At 34.0% G+C, this 12,952-nt stretch overlaps 1 protein-coding gene across 1 annotated transcript; it reads right to left on the bottom strand.

Annotated features, from left to right (window-relative positions):
• Window positions 1-2,450: 2,450 nt before the first annotated feature.
• On the bottom strand, window positions 2,451-6,441 carry LOC132625111 (leucine-rich repeat receptor-like serine/threonine-protein kinase BAM1). Its single transcript, XM_060339905.1, has 2 exons — window positions 3,668-6,441; window positions 2,451-3,153 (listed from the first exon to the last, which is right to left on the bottom strand). The coding sequence occupies exons 1-2, from the start codon at window positions 6,249-6,251 to the stop codon at window positions 2,687-2,689; spliced, it is 3,051 nt and encodes a 1,016-aa protein (XP_060195888.1). The 5' UTR covers window positions 6,252-6,441; the 3' UTR covers window positions 2,451-2,686.
• Window positions 6,442-12,952: the final 6,511 nt, after the last annotated feature.

Here is a 12,952-nt window from a genome sequence, read left to right as displayed (position 1 = left end):
GAGATTTTTGGCATATGAAATACTATCATTAAAAGTAAAGTGTGAAGTTAATTAAATTATTTCTAGATAAATTAATGTGTTATTCTTTTTTTTAACAGATTTAAAAAGAAATAGCGTGTCATATAAAATGGGACAAAATGAGTGGTACATGTTATATAAAGTGGAAAATAATAATAGTACACTCTATAAATTAAGAAAATAATTTTTCTTTACAAACTTGCACAACATACGTTAATAACACAATGCTGGTAGCGGTCACTGGAAATCAAAAAAAGAAAAAAACTTACGAATGAAGTCATCTAAACACCTTCCGAGAGACTATTTATTTTATTTCTATCCAATCTACCCAAAACATTAACAAGTTGAAATTATTTCACCACCCATTTGATTTTCACTAGCGAGAAGTACAATCAAATACCTCCAAAAGCTAAAACTGAAAAACAAATATATTATATAGAAAACAAAAAAGATGAAGCAACAGGCGATGTCCTACGCCTCAAATGACGGAACAAGGATTCGAATAAATCCGACGTCAATAAAGGTAAACAAAACCCAACAATCACGGCCAGCTAAGCCATCACAACATTGTACCAAAAATCAATCTATACTTTGTTTTGTTCAATTTGTTTTGGTGTTGTCATATCACTTCAAAAAATATCCATCACCGATGGAGAATTTATGTTTTTGTTACTTTGATTATCATTGTCTACCATGACAAGTGCATGCACAACATATTGCATACTACCAACACAAACCTTGGTAATTTCTTGGGGTTCTTTTTCCAACTTTCATGAAGTATACAGACATATTGGCGTAGAATCAGGGAAATTTCATCTAATTTTTCATTCCACTTTCCCCATTCTAATGCATTCATGTGGTACTACTACTACCAACGTAAATGGGGCAATTTGTTTGGGTACGATTAGTCCACCGGCCTACAACCGCACTAAGGCGATTGAAACTACTCTTTTTTTTTGGTTTACACCTTTTACCACCTTTAAGAATTCATTATTGTTTAACTATTTAAAGTATAAATTTGACGTGATATTTCACTATAAACTACATTTCGCACTACTTCTTTGAACACCCGTTCACTAGCATTAATATATGTCAAATAAACATACTCCCTCCGATCACTTTTCGTTGTCCACTTTAGACTTTTCATGCTATTTTTTTTAAAATAATAAATGAAGCGCATAATTTATCAATTTATCCATATTAATTGGTGCATATTTTTATTGAATTTGAAAAAATGATTTGGAGTGAGTTACTATGAGTAAAATAAGAAGAAAAAAGTTGTCTTATCTTGATATGTGAAAAATGATAAGTAAAAATAAAAATCTATTTTTAAAATAGTGGGCAACAAAAGTGAAAAGAGGGAGTATTAAAATCCGCATCAGATTCAAACACAATCACGTTAATGCAACATAGTGTACTTAGAAGCCAGCTACACGTTAAACTGGTCAAAAGAAATTAGGTCTATTATCACGGTTCATGGAGCACGTTAATGTGTGGCCACTTGGAATCCGGGGCAGAGCAATAGCATTATGTATGGTTTCAGACGAACCCGATAGCCAATTACATGTTAGATCTTATATTCATATTAAGAAATTCATTGAACAAATATAAATATTTAACTGAAGCTAGTAACGAAAATGAGATGTGAATTCGCACAAGTTCAAAACCAATAGATTTCAAATCATGACTCTGCTTATGCTCGAAACTCTTGTCAATGGGGAAGCTAAATGTACAATTTAGGATTCAATTTTTACCAACCAAAAAGACAACAAGCAAGGGTTCTTCCCGACATGTGACGCATACGCAAACATTGTAAGTGATGTCCCTACTTTGGCCAAGCACCCGACATGCCATGATTTGTTTTAAATTTTTTGACCTCATGTTTCATTTTCATGGCGCCAAGCCACAGAATATGATGCAATGTAAGAGTTATGGCGGATCCATAAGTTAAATGCAAAAGGATCTATCCAAATGAGACAAGATTTTATTGCTCTGCACTTCTTTAAAGGGTATTCCAGCACTCATTTGACTCTATGATGCATAGTCGAATAAGGATCGAATTCAATTCAAAACCAAATTAAAGTGTCTTTGAATGTGGCAGAGGCTAAGGTTTTTTAATCACTGTTTCAAGTGAACCCACCATTCTTGGTAATTGAAAAACACTGCACAGTACCTGAGAGTCAAACCTCTTTCTCCTAGGGGTGGCCTAATGATTCATTTACTACCAATAATTAAAGCATACAGTACATAATAATCAACTCTCACCAACCCAGAGGTGTATTTTTCGAAATAATTAAACAGAGCCACTAACCGGCAGACATAGTATTAACCACTCTTGGAGGGAACTCTCTTCTTGAAGTTTGATATGATTGTAAATTTAACTACTCTGTCATGTTAACAGAAGTTGCACTAAATACTTAAGCAAGCACGAATAGCAAAATGAAGGGTAATTTTCCATTACTTGCGACACTTGAGAAAACCCCACCAATCTACTGTACAAGAGGAAAACTTCTGAGCATTAAACCCACCTTAGAGTTAGAATAAACCCTTCCCTTACCCCAAAAAGACCAAATTTTTTTAAAAAAGGAACAAAAGCTAGAATAATTCATAATAGAACTAGAGAATAATCAAACTAAAGAAACCACTCCTATTTCAAGAACATTGCAAATCAGATACTGAGTAGGTCAGGTGGAGGTGATTGAGGTGTTGGCTGATGTTGGTCTTTAAAGTCCCCTGGATTTGAGGTTGGAGACTCTAATGCAGAGGCTGATGGTGGGGGCGACTGATCAGTGACAGTTGAGTCACCTGATTTTGCACCTGGTGGATTAGGAAGCTCAGTTAGTATTTGCACTACTTCTCGCATGGTGGGGCGTTCCACAGCTTGCTCTTCTACACACAGCAATGCGACATAGAAAACATGCATCACCTCATTAATGGGAACCGTTGAGAGTCTTGGGTCAAGGATTTTGAGAACGCCGTCCTTTTTCCCGTCAGTCATTTTCCTAACCCATTGGACTATGTCAACACCGTCACCAAACTCTCCAACTGGCTTTTTGCCACTTACCAATTCTAATAGCACCACACCAAAGCTATATACATCACTCTTCTCATCAACCTTTAGTGTGTAAGCATATTCTGCAAAAATGAAAATAAGATGCTAGTGAGAAGTATACTACAGAGAAGAACATATAATTACTAGCAAATCAATTAGTTTGTTAGAAAACTAAACAAGAAACAGAGTTCATCAAGTACCAGTACCACTTATTTAATGTTTGCTTTGCTTTAGGAACATGCTACATTTGAATTAATGACCAAGTTACATAAGTACTCATAAATTCCAACCTAACAAACACCAAAGTAGTTAGAGATACTTTTCAAAGTAAGATGGTCTTATCCCCAAGTATACCAGTCAAGGACAACCACTAGCCATGTTCTCCAGTCGTAACAAAAAAGGAGATTAATTTGTTACTACCATGTCGAAAAACATTACTAAAAAATAGCACAAGTATGATGTTTAGAACACCTAAGCTCCATTTGAAGAAACTGATAACTAGTCTTAGCTGAAAAATTAATGACTTTGATACTAAACTAGTATCGCATGAAGTGACTAGAAATAAAAATGTTAAGATATGACGGCTTTATAGGATACCTGGAGCAATGTACCCATAAGAACCAGCAATAGCAGACATGCATTCTGATGTCCCTGAATCTTGCAAGAACTTAGCAAGTCCAAAATCAGCAACATGAGCTTCAAAGTTGGAGTCCAGCAGAATATTATTTGATTTCACATCACGATGGAGGATCAAAGGAGAGCAATCGTGATGGAGATAGCAAAGACCCTTCGCAGCCTCCACAGCTATCTTATACCTGGTATCCCAATGTAAATGACCACCTTTCTTTCCATGAAGCATTTCCCCAAGACTTCCATTAGGCATGTACTCATACACCAAAAGATTTGTCTCATGATTCGAGCAAAATCCTAATAATCTAACAATGTGCCTGTGTCTGATCCTCCCAAGAGTCTGTATCTCAGCATTGAACCCATGATCATGAGAGGAACCCCTGCTCATAGCCGGCAACCTTTTAACCGCAACAAGTTCCCCACTTGGCATTACCCCCTTGTAGACTATACCAGCACCTCCTTTTCCAATAATGTTATCCTCCTTCAAGCTATCCAAAACATCATCACAAGTAAAATCTAAGCGCTGGAAAGCAGTGAGCTTCCAGGCACGAGCCTCACTTGCCTTCTTTAAAGATCGGGCCTTTATAATTGCAGCAACAGCAAACACAATAGAGCACACAAGCAAGCCAATAACAAGTAAAAGCTTCATTGAAGGCGATAAGGCTCCTCGTTGGTGAGGTTGATTAACCCCATCAACAACACCCTCTTTGCAAGGACCTAAGTAAGGTCCACAAAGATCTGGATTGCCCAGAAATGAGGTGTAATTGAAATAACTAAACTGCCCCGTTCCAGGAACTAAACCAGAAAAGTTGTTATATGAAAAATCAACAGAAGTTAAACTCTGCATACTAGAAATAGGCGCAGGAATACTCCCAATTAAGTGGTTTCTTGATAAGTTCAAGTAGTTGAGTATCCTCATACCTGTGATCTCAGTAGGAATCTCACCTGAAAGATCGTTCCTGCTTAGATCAACATAAGTTAGCAACTTGCACTGGCTAATCTCCTTTGCAATGGATCCAGAAAGTTTGTTGTCACTGAAATCAATCTTGGATAACTGTTGAAGCTTTCCTATTTCAGCTGGAATTCGCCCCGAAAATTTGTTCCCGTCAAGAAGCAACTTTTGAACTCCAGCAAAGTTTCCAATGCTTGGTGGCAAAGGTCCAGTTAAGCGATTATTGGAAAGACTAATCTGTCCAAGACTGGTAGATTTAGAAGAAGTATCAGGAAATGTACCAGTGAGAAGATTATTCTGAAGTTCAACTTGTGAGAGCTGTGGCAAACTTAACAACCCCTTAGGAATTGACCCATTGAGATAATTCTCACCCATTCTAATCCTACTAAGTGATTCACACTTACCTAAAGATTCAGGAATTGGACCAAACAAGAAGTTCCCTAGAGTTATTATTGTCTGCAAATTGTTCCCAGCACACATATCTGGGGGTAAATTTCCTGTCAATTTATTAGAACTAAGATCAACATTCTTAAGCTTACTGTTAGTACCCAACCCCTGTGGAATACTTCCAGTAAAATTGTTTTCCCAAAGTTGCAACACTTCTAAATCAGGCAACTCCCCAATAAACTCAGGAATCGAACCATGAAGCTTATTCCTAAACAGATTAAGAAGCGTAATATTCTTAAGCTCAGCAAATGTCACCGGTATCTCACCGGAAAACATGTTATTCGATAGATCCAAAGATTTCAAGCTTTTTAGATACCCAATCTCCTTAGTTAAAGAACCAGCTAAAGAATTAACTTGAAGAAAAAGTGTATCAAGATTTTGAAGCTTCTCAATCTCCGCCGGAATCTCGCCGGAAAGTCCACAGTTAGCAGCATCAAACCTAACAAGCTCAGATAAGTTCCCTATTTCCGGTGGAATCCCACCGGAGTAAGCGTTGTAGTACCCTAAGTACAACTCCTTAAGCGTAGTTAGATTTCCAATCTCAGGTGGGATAACTCCAACAAGTTCATTGCCTGAAACAGCAAGGTATTCTAGAAAAGGAAACCTTCCATATTCAGGTGGAATGCGACCACCGAAATAGTTCCCACCTAAGTGAAGATGTTTAAGGTTTGTCATTTGATAAACCTCAACTGGTAAGTCACCTGTCATGTTGTTGTTGTAAAGGTCGAGGACTTTAAGGTTATGAAGACGGGTTAAGTTGGAAGGGAACTCCATGCCAAATATGTTGTTAGAAAGATTAAGGTAACGTAGATTTGGGATTAAGGAGAGTTCAACAGGAATGGGACCGGTAAACTGGTTAACAGCAACGGAGAGGTTTTGTAAGAAACGGAGGTTTCCAATTTCAGGTGGAAGGGTTCCGGTGAGGTTAAAACCGGAAATGTTAAGAGAAGTCACGTGACGGTACCTGTCGCACGTGACACCGTTCCATGTGCAGTGACTGGTGGAAGAGTTCCATGAGGAAAGGGTTGACTGTGGATCCTCTGTAATGGCTGTTTTCAGGGCAAGTAAAGCCTGGTATTCCGGTAAACGGATTTGTTTACCGGCAGTAAAATGCATGAGAAGAACAAGAAAAAGGAGTAGAAGAAGACGCATTTTGAGAGACTAATGTTAACAGGTTGTTCCTCTCAGTGTAATATTTTCACCAAATGTTTGGTTTGAGGTTTCACTCTGTGAGTGAGAGAGCAAAAATGAGGATAGAAAGGCTGGTTTGGTTTGGTTTGAGAGTGGGTGGTTGGTTTGGTTTGATTTGGTGTATATACTTGTTTTGTTTTGAGTAAATAAATAAAGCGGGGGTTATTATAAAGAAGGATTTTGAATTGTGAGGGAGTAGTATACTGTATACAGTACAATGTCTGATTGAGCTGGAGGCCCCAACTCTTTTTCTAACGTGGGGAACAAACTTTTTTGTTCCTTAAAATAAAAAAGCTCCTAACATTTACACTTATCTTTTCACGGATAAAAAGTGCAAAAAAAACAACTCTTGGTTCTTGCTTTTCTCGTGTTTAATAGTTGTCCTTACTAGTTAAAGAGGTTTCATTAGCAATAAAGGTAAAAAGATATTTGGGAGGTCTTTGTATTTCTTAAGATTCCCTTCAATTCATTTGTCACATTACACAAAAGCAGTCCACAACTCTTTTATCCCCTTTAATTCAGGGTGTTAAAGCATTTTCCATTACTTGCTGTAGTTTTCTCATCTTTAGATTAGTAATGTAGTTGATAAGATGTGATTCTTAAGGAAAGCCCTTTCTTCTTTTGATAATTTTTTGTTGACAGCGCGGGCTTTGAATATGGCAGAGAGAAAGCAGCAATAGAGAGAGCTTTTAGTGGGATTTGAAATTTTGAATCATGCATCTAAATGATACCTAATATGATTATGGTAAATATTTATCATATCGGAGGTTTGTATCAATTACAATAGATAACTGATAATTTCTTGTCATTTTGATTTGCTTTTATACTTTTTAAATGAATGAAATTTTGTCCAATAATGAGTATTGAATAATAGCAATTTAAGATAAACAGTTATGTGTTTATTAAACGAAGTTACTTTTGTTCTCTCAGGACATGTTTAGCCATGAAAATTTTTCACTTTTTCTCGGAAAATTATTTCACTTTATTTAAAAATCAAAGTTTGGCCATGAAAATTCCAAATACAACTTCAACACCTAAAATCTTGTTTTCTCTTTTTTTTTTTTTTCATTTTCAATACATTCAAACAACCAAATATCTTTTGCAAAAACTATAATCAAACACAACTCTATCTTCAACTTCAACTTCAAAATTCTAAGAGCTTGTTTGTCCATGAAAATTATTCAATTTTTTCTGGAATATTTTTTCACTTTTCACTTTATGGTGTTTGGCCATAAAAATTCTTGTATTTGAAATTTGAAAAACAACCAAAACTTGTTTTTCACTTTCAATACATTCAAACAATCAAATATTTTTTGCAAAAACTATAACCAAACACAACTCTATCTTCAACTCCAACTTTAAAATACCAAATAAAGTGAAAAATATTTTATTTTCATGGTCAAACGCCTACTTATTATAGTGTGGTTTTTCAAGTAATAACCATGCACATTAGACAGAAGTTTGATCTGGAAGCAAATGGCTATTACTATGTTGTGTATTCGCCCACCCAACTTACCGATTTAGTACAATTTAGTCCACCGAATCCGGGATAGGTCCTGGTTGTTTCCTTTAAAGGAAATGTCTTTGTAAGAAGGGCACCCTAGTCTCCCGTCATTAAATGAACCATAAAAGAAAAAAGGAAAAAAAGATGTTACTCCTACCAATTACTCCTTTCATTCACTTTTACTTGTTTATTATACTAAAAAAAAAAAACATTTTTACTTGTCCACTTTGACATATCAAGAAAAGACAAACTTTTTTTTCTTGTTTTACCCTTAACATTAATTATTCATTTTCAAATCATTCTCCAAGTTCAATAGACTATACACCTATTAATATGGCAGTATAGTAAAATACATGGAGTATTTCATTTACTAATTCTTAAGTAGCGTGCAAAGTTAAAAGTGGACAAGTAAAGGTGAACAGAAGGAATATAAGATGGCCATGATACAAATGGAGCCCAAAGCTAGAACTGTCACAAATAAGGCTGGGCATTTGGTCGGTTCGGTTCGATTTTTTGGTTTGTAAAAAATGAGAACCGAAATCGAACTGAAATAACTTCAGGTCAATTCGGTTTTTGCAATTTCGATTCAATTTATTCAGTCGGTTCTTTAGTTTAGATATGAATGACATAGTTAAGCATCAAGCTGATACTTCATCATTCCAAAAAATCCTAATAGAGCTTGGTGTGAGATAGTAGAAAAGTGTTGACTACATAATAATCACTTCATCAACCAAAATACAAATTAATGCAGTGACAGAACTTTCCCCACATTTCACTTAAGTCCTCTATTACTAGTATTTTTTGTTTATCAGTCAACATCTTCTCTATAATCAAAGAGATATGATAGAGGGAATGGAGATTATAAGTAGTTCCTCCTTGTCAAACTTTGTTGTATCACACCTTCCTATCACTAACCAAGAACAGTTTTTTATTCACAATTTGCAATGTTAATACAACAACAACAACAACCCAGTGAAATCCCACATCGTGGGGACAATTTGCAATGTTAATATTACTAAGAAAACACCCATTGTCACAAGAAAAGATGCTAATGGGTGTTCTAAGATACATTGTTGGAGAAATTTATTAAAAATCCACGAGGAATTGTACAAATTAGCCCCATGACAGTTGCATGGTTCCATAGATCAAAAGGACATCAATTTAACAGAAACTAAGTCCTCACTTAAGTTGTGTCTCAACTCTCAACAACTAGCAGAAGCCCAATATATATATATATATATATATATATATATATATATATATATATATATGTCTGTGTGTGTGTTTCAAGAAAAAAGTGGCTTGTTAAAATTCGTTTTTTCGGTTTAATCGAATTAAATTTTGCATAAACTGAATCGAATTGTTGAAATCTTATAAATTTAAACCAAATCGGACCGAATAAACTAAAAAACCGAAATTAACTTCGGTTCAGTTCGGTCGGTTTTTTCAGTTTGAACCATATTATGCCTAGCCCTAGTGACAAATCACAAATGTAATGCAGCAAAAACTTATTTTCACTAGATATTTACATTGAATCAAATAATTTAATTTCAAGACGTACAAACTAAAGTGATAATATATATATATTAATTAATGACTACTGCTACAATAATTAAGTGAGAAATATTATTTAAAGAGCACACGTCATCAATTTAACTATTTTTTCTCAGTTAAAAAATGAGTGTAGAAAAGAACTCGATGTAATAATAGTACCATTAAAACCAAGCTCAGAACATTAAATTTGAGTTGAGAGTCTTTACTTAAATTTTAATTGAGGAATATTAAGGATAATCACAGTCAAATTAAAACAAGAAGAAAGGGATAGAGAGTTGTACTATTTTTGTTTTATCATGCTAATAATTCTGCTTGGTTAGATATCTCTGTATTTAGAATATAAAGTTATTGAGAAACCCCAAAAGTGTCCTTCTCAATCACTCTCCTCTCCTGGCTATCGAAGTGCACAGGACACATCTTCATGTTACGAAATTGCCCCTCTCCTTACCAAGAAAGAAAGTCGTAGGACCAAAACGAGGAGATTCAAAGACAGCTTTGGAAATTGACAGAGGAAAAACCATATCACTATGCCCATTTTTACCAATTCCAATGTTTGTGGATGCTGAGAGTTGTAGAGTGAGTTATGGTAAGAGATTATTTACATTAATGCGTACGTAATACTACTTGTTACTTTTGTGACAATGAACCAGATATAATATAAATTTAGTTTCTCGATTAAGTTTGAATTATATAGTTTTAAATTTTATGTATAAAATGAATAAAGAAAGAAGAAGAGAACTTTCGGTATTAGAGAAACTAATGTTTTGCAATATTTGATTAAGACATGCTTAAGTGAAGCATGTCTTAATCTTATAACTAACTTTAACTTACTTGAAATTGAAGCATAGTTATTATTGTTGGCGTTTATAAATGGTACAAGTTAAAAGAAATGAGTATGACTCAATTCGTTTTCTTTTACTAGTTCAACGTATTAAAACTTAACTATTTTACTTGTCAATTTAGCAAATCAAGAGATATTATTTTTTCAATTTTACGTCGATCATTAAATATTTATTTTTCAAATTTATTACAGTATTAGTAATTAAATTTAAACTTTAAAGTATAGTTAATGTGGGCAACTTAGTAAAATAATTTTTTTATGACAATATTGAACTAGTAAAAAGGAATGGAGAGAATATTACTCCCTCCTTCTTAAATTATTTTTCATTTTTTTATTTTTCACGCCCCATAATACGTATTAATTAGGAGGGGTATTTTACTTACTTTACACTTATTTATGTCTAATTTATATTCTCTCTCCATTAAATTAATTTATTTATGTGTCATCTTCATTAATGATAAAATTCTACCAAGGGTAAAATGGGGAAGAAATAACTAATTGTATCTTGAACTTCTAAAAAAATAAAATAATTTGAGGCAATTATTTTTAATAACCACGATAAATAATTTGAGACGGAAGGAATATGGTGGATTTGGACTCTCGATTTGGCTATGTTCCCAGGTTATTTTGGTCATTCAGGTTCTGGTTCCAGCTGTTTGTCATACTTTCCAAAATTTGGATTAATTTTCGGTTAGATGCGCTGATTTAGATCAACTAATATAGCGTTGGGCTCAGTTAAATGCTACGTAGCCCGATGCTATTTCCAACCCACAAACACGTAATTTCAATATCCTGCTTCTCCATTGTCTTATTACTGTGTTTTTTATAATATCTCGAAGTTTGTTCGCCTTGTCCCCTAGTCACTTGGCTTTGGACTCACCAAACATAAACAAATGATTTTCTCTTTGTTTATTGATTATTTAAATTGGATCGTCATTATCCTTGGGTTAATCATAATTAATGGACTGGGAAGTGTTTGTGTGATTTACACTTTGTTAGGTAGATCATTATCATTTGATGTATCCCTAATTGTATCCTAAATTTCTGAAGCCGCAAATGCGTGCAACTTGTCATTAGCATATGTCGTATGCATCATTCTAGGTTAATCATTCTGTAATTTAACTTTATTAGTCAATTTTATGAAATAATCAATCATATTATCATGCAAAAGGATTGGATACAAGGAAAAAGAAATTACTCATATTCTTTGTCTTCATTAAATTCCATTAATTTATTATGGTTAAGTGTTAGATTGAGGTGAGCTTTTTCTTTTGCCGATGCATTGCACAATGATCTGTTTGGAGCAATGTTTAGAAAAGTTTTTTAAAAGAAGTGTTTGGTAGGCTGTTTTTATAAAATTTCTAGGTGCTCTAAACCAAGATTTTTTCTGCTTTTATTTAAAAAATTATAAACAAACACATTTGCATGGTCAAAGGACTCTTAAATTTTTTCATAGAGGAGAATCTAAGTTTATGTTAAATCTGCAGAGAACAGCACGCGGGTCTCTAGAAAGAGAACGTGTAAGAGAGACAGATAATCATATCTAATTAATTATGATGATTACCTTTTTCTTTTCATTTTTTTCTTGTGGACCGACAAAAAAATATGGTAGCAAAGCATCAAACTTTCTGGCATAACCTGCCCTACATTTTCCTTTCCTTGGTCCTCCCATGGTCCACGAAATACGAAAAAAATAATCACAAATGAGTATATTACTTTAGGAGGAATCTTTATCTAACTTAAATATTTAATATAATTGTATTGCTGGATCACAAATTATTACTAACCACTCCAACGTTATAAACTTTTAAAAACCTATATCAGTTTGAAATTTCTGATGACCTTTCTTTAGTAGTCTGATTGTTACACTATCTTCGTCCATGCTAAGGGAAAAGTTCGTAGCAATTAAAATAGAAAATAAAGAGGTTGAATTATTTGTTACAAACTTACAATCATATGGAAAAGGGTCCCAGATGTCACATGAGCTGTGAAATCTCAAAGAAAGATGCTAATTGATTCACGGTACTTGCATTTACCGACTTAAAATTGTTAAGTTCATGTTGGTCGAGGGAATAAGTTAGTGGTATTTTATATGGCTTTGTACGTACAATCTCGAGCTAGTTTTTGAGATTGAATTAAAACAAAAAATAATACTTTTACATCGTATCAGGGTCATACTCATCATTGTTGCGCTTCTCATAATGTTGGGCTTCCATAATTACGCTCCAATTGAGTCTTGAGCAGGGGTAACTTTTGAGTGAAGTGTCTAAAGCCTAGACTTTAGGCTTCTCTGTTTTTGAGGCCTTATTTTTCATCAATATAGATTATTATTTTTTTGGAAAACTATAAAATATTTTGAGTACTTTTTGTCATTAAAAGGAAAAGAAATAGATTAATTGACAGAGAAAAGGCCCTAAAATCAGTAACTTATAGTCATACAAATAGTCAATATATTTTTAGTACATTGACAAAAAAGAAGCCTCTAATTGGTATCTCTACAATACTCAATCAACTTTTAACCTTTCTCTGAACTTTAGTATACTTGTATACTTTTATATTTCTTCAAAAGAGTCTTGGACTATATTTCTATGAAAGACAAGAGTTACAATGTATGAATTTGCTATTTTTGTTTTTTCCGGGGCACCAAATATTGCAAGAGGTATATTGAAGCACCAAAAAGTATTCTCAAATCAAGTTATCAACTTCTTGAATCAAGTTCTATTATTTCAATTTTTTTGAATTGTTTTTGTCTAAAACTTGCTC

The sequence above is a fragment of the Lycium barbarum genome, chromosome 12, assembly GCF_019175385.1.
Source record: "Lycium barbarum isolate Lr01 chromosome 12, ASM1917538v2, whole genome shotgun sequence".
In the NCBI taxonomy this organism is placed as follows: domain Eukaryota; kingdom Viridiplantae; phylum Streptophyta; class Magnoliopsida; order Solanales; family Solanaceae; genus Lycium; species Lycium barbarum.
Note: the sequence above shows the minus strand (reverse complement) of the source record. Positions and strands in the feature narration are given on the sequence as shown.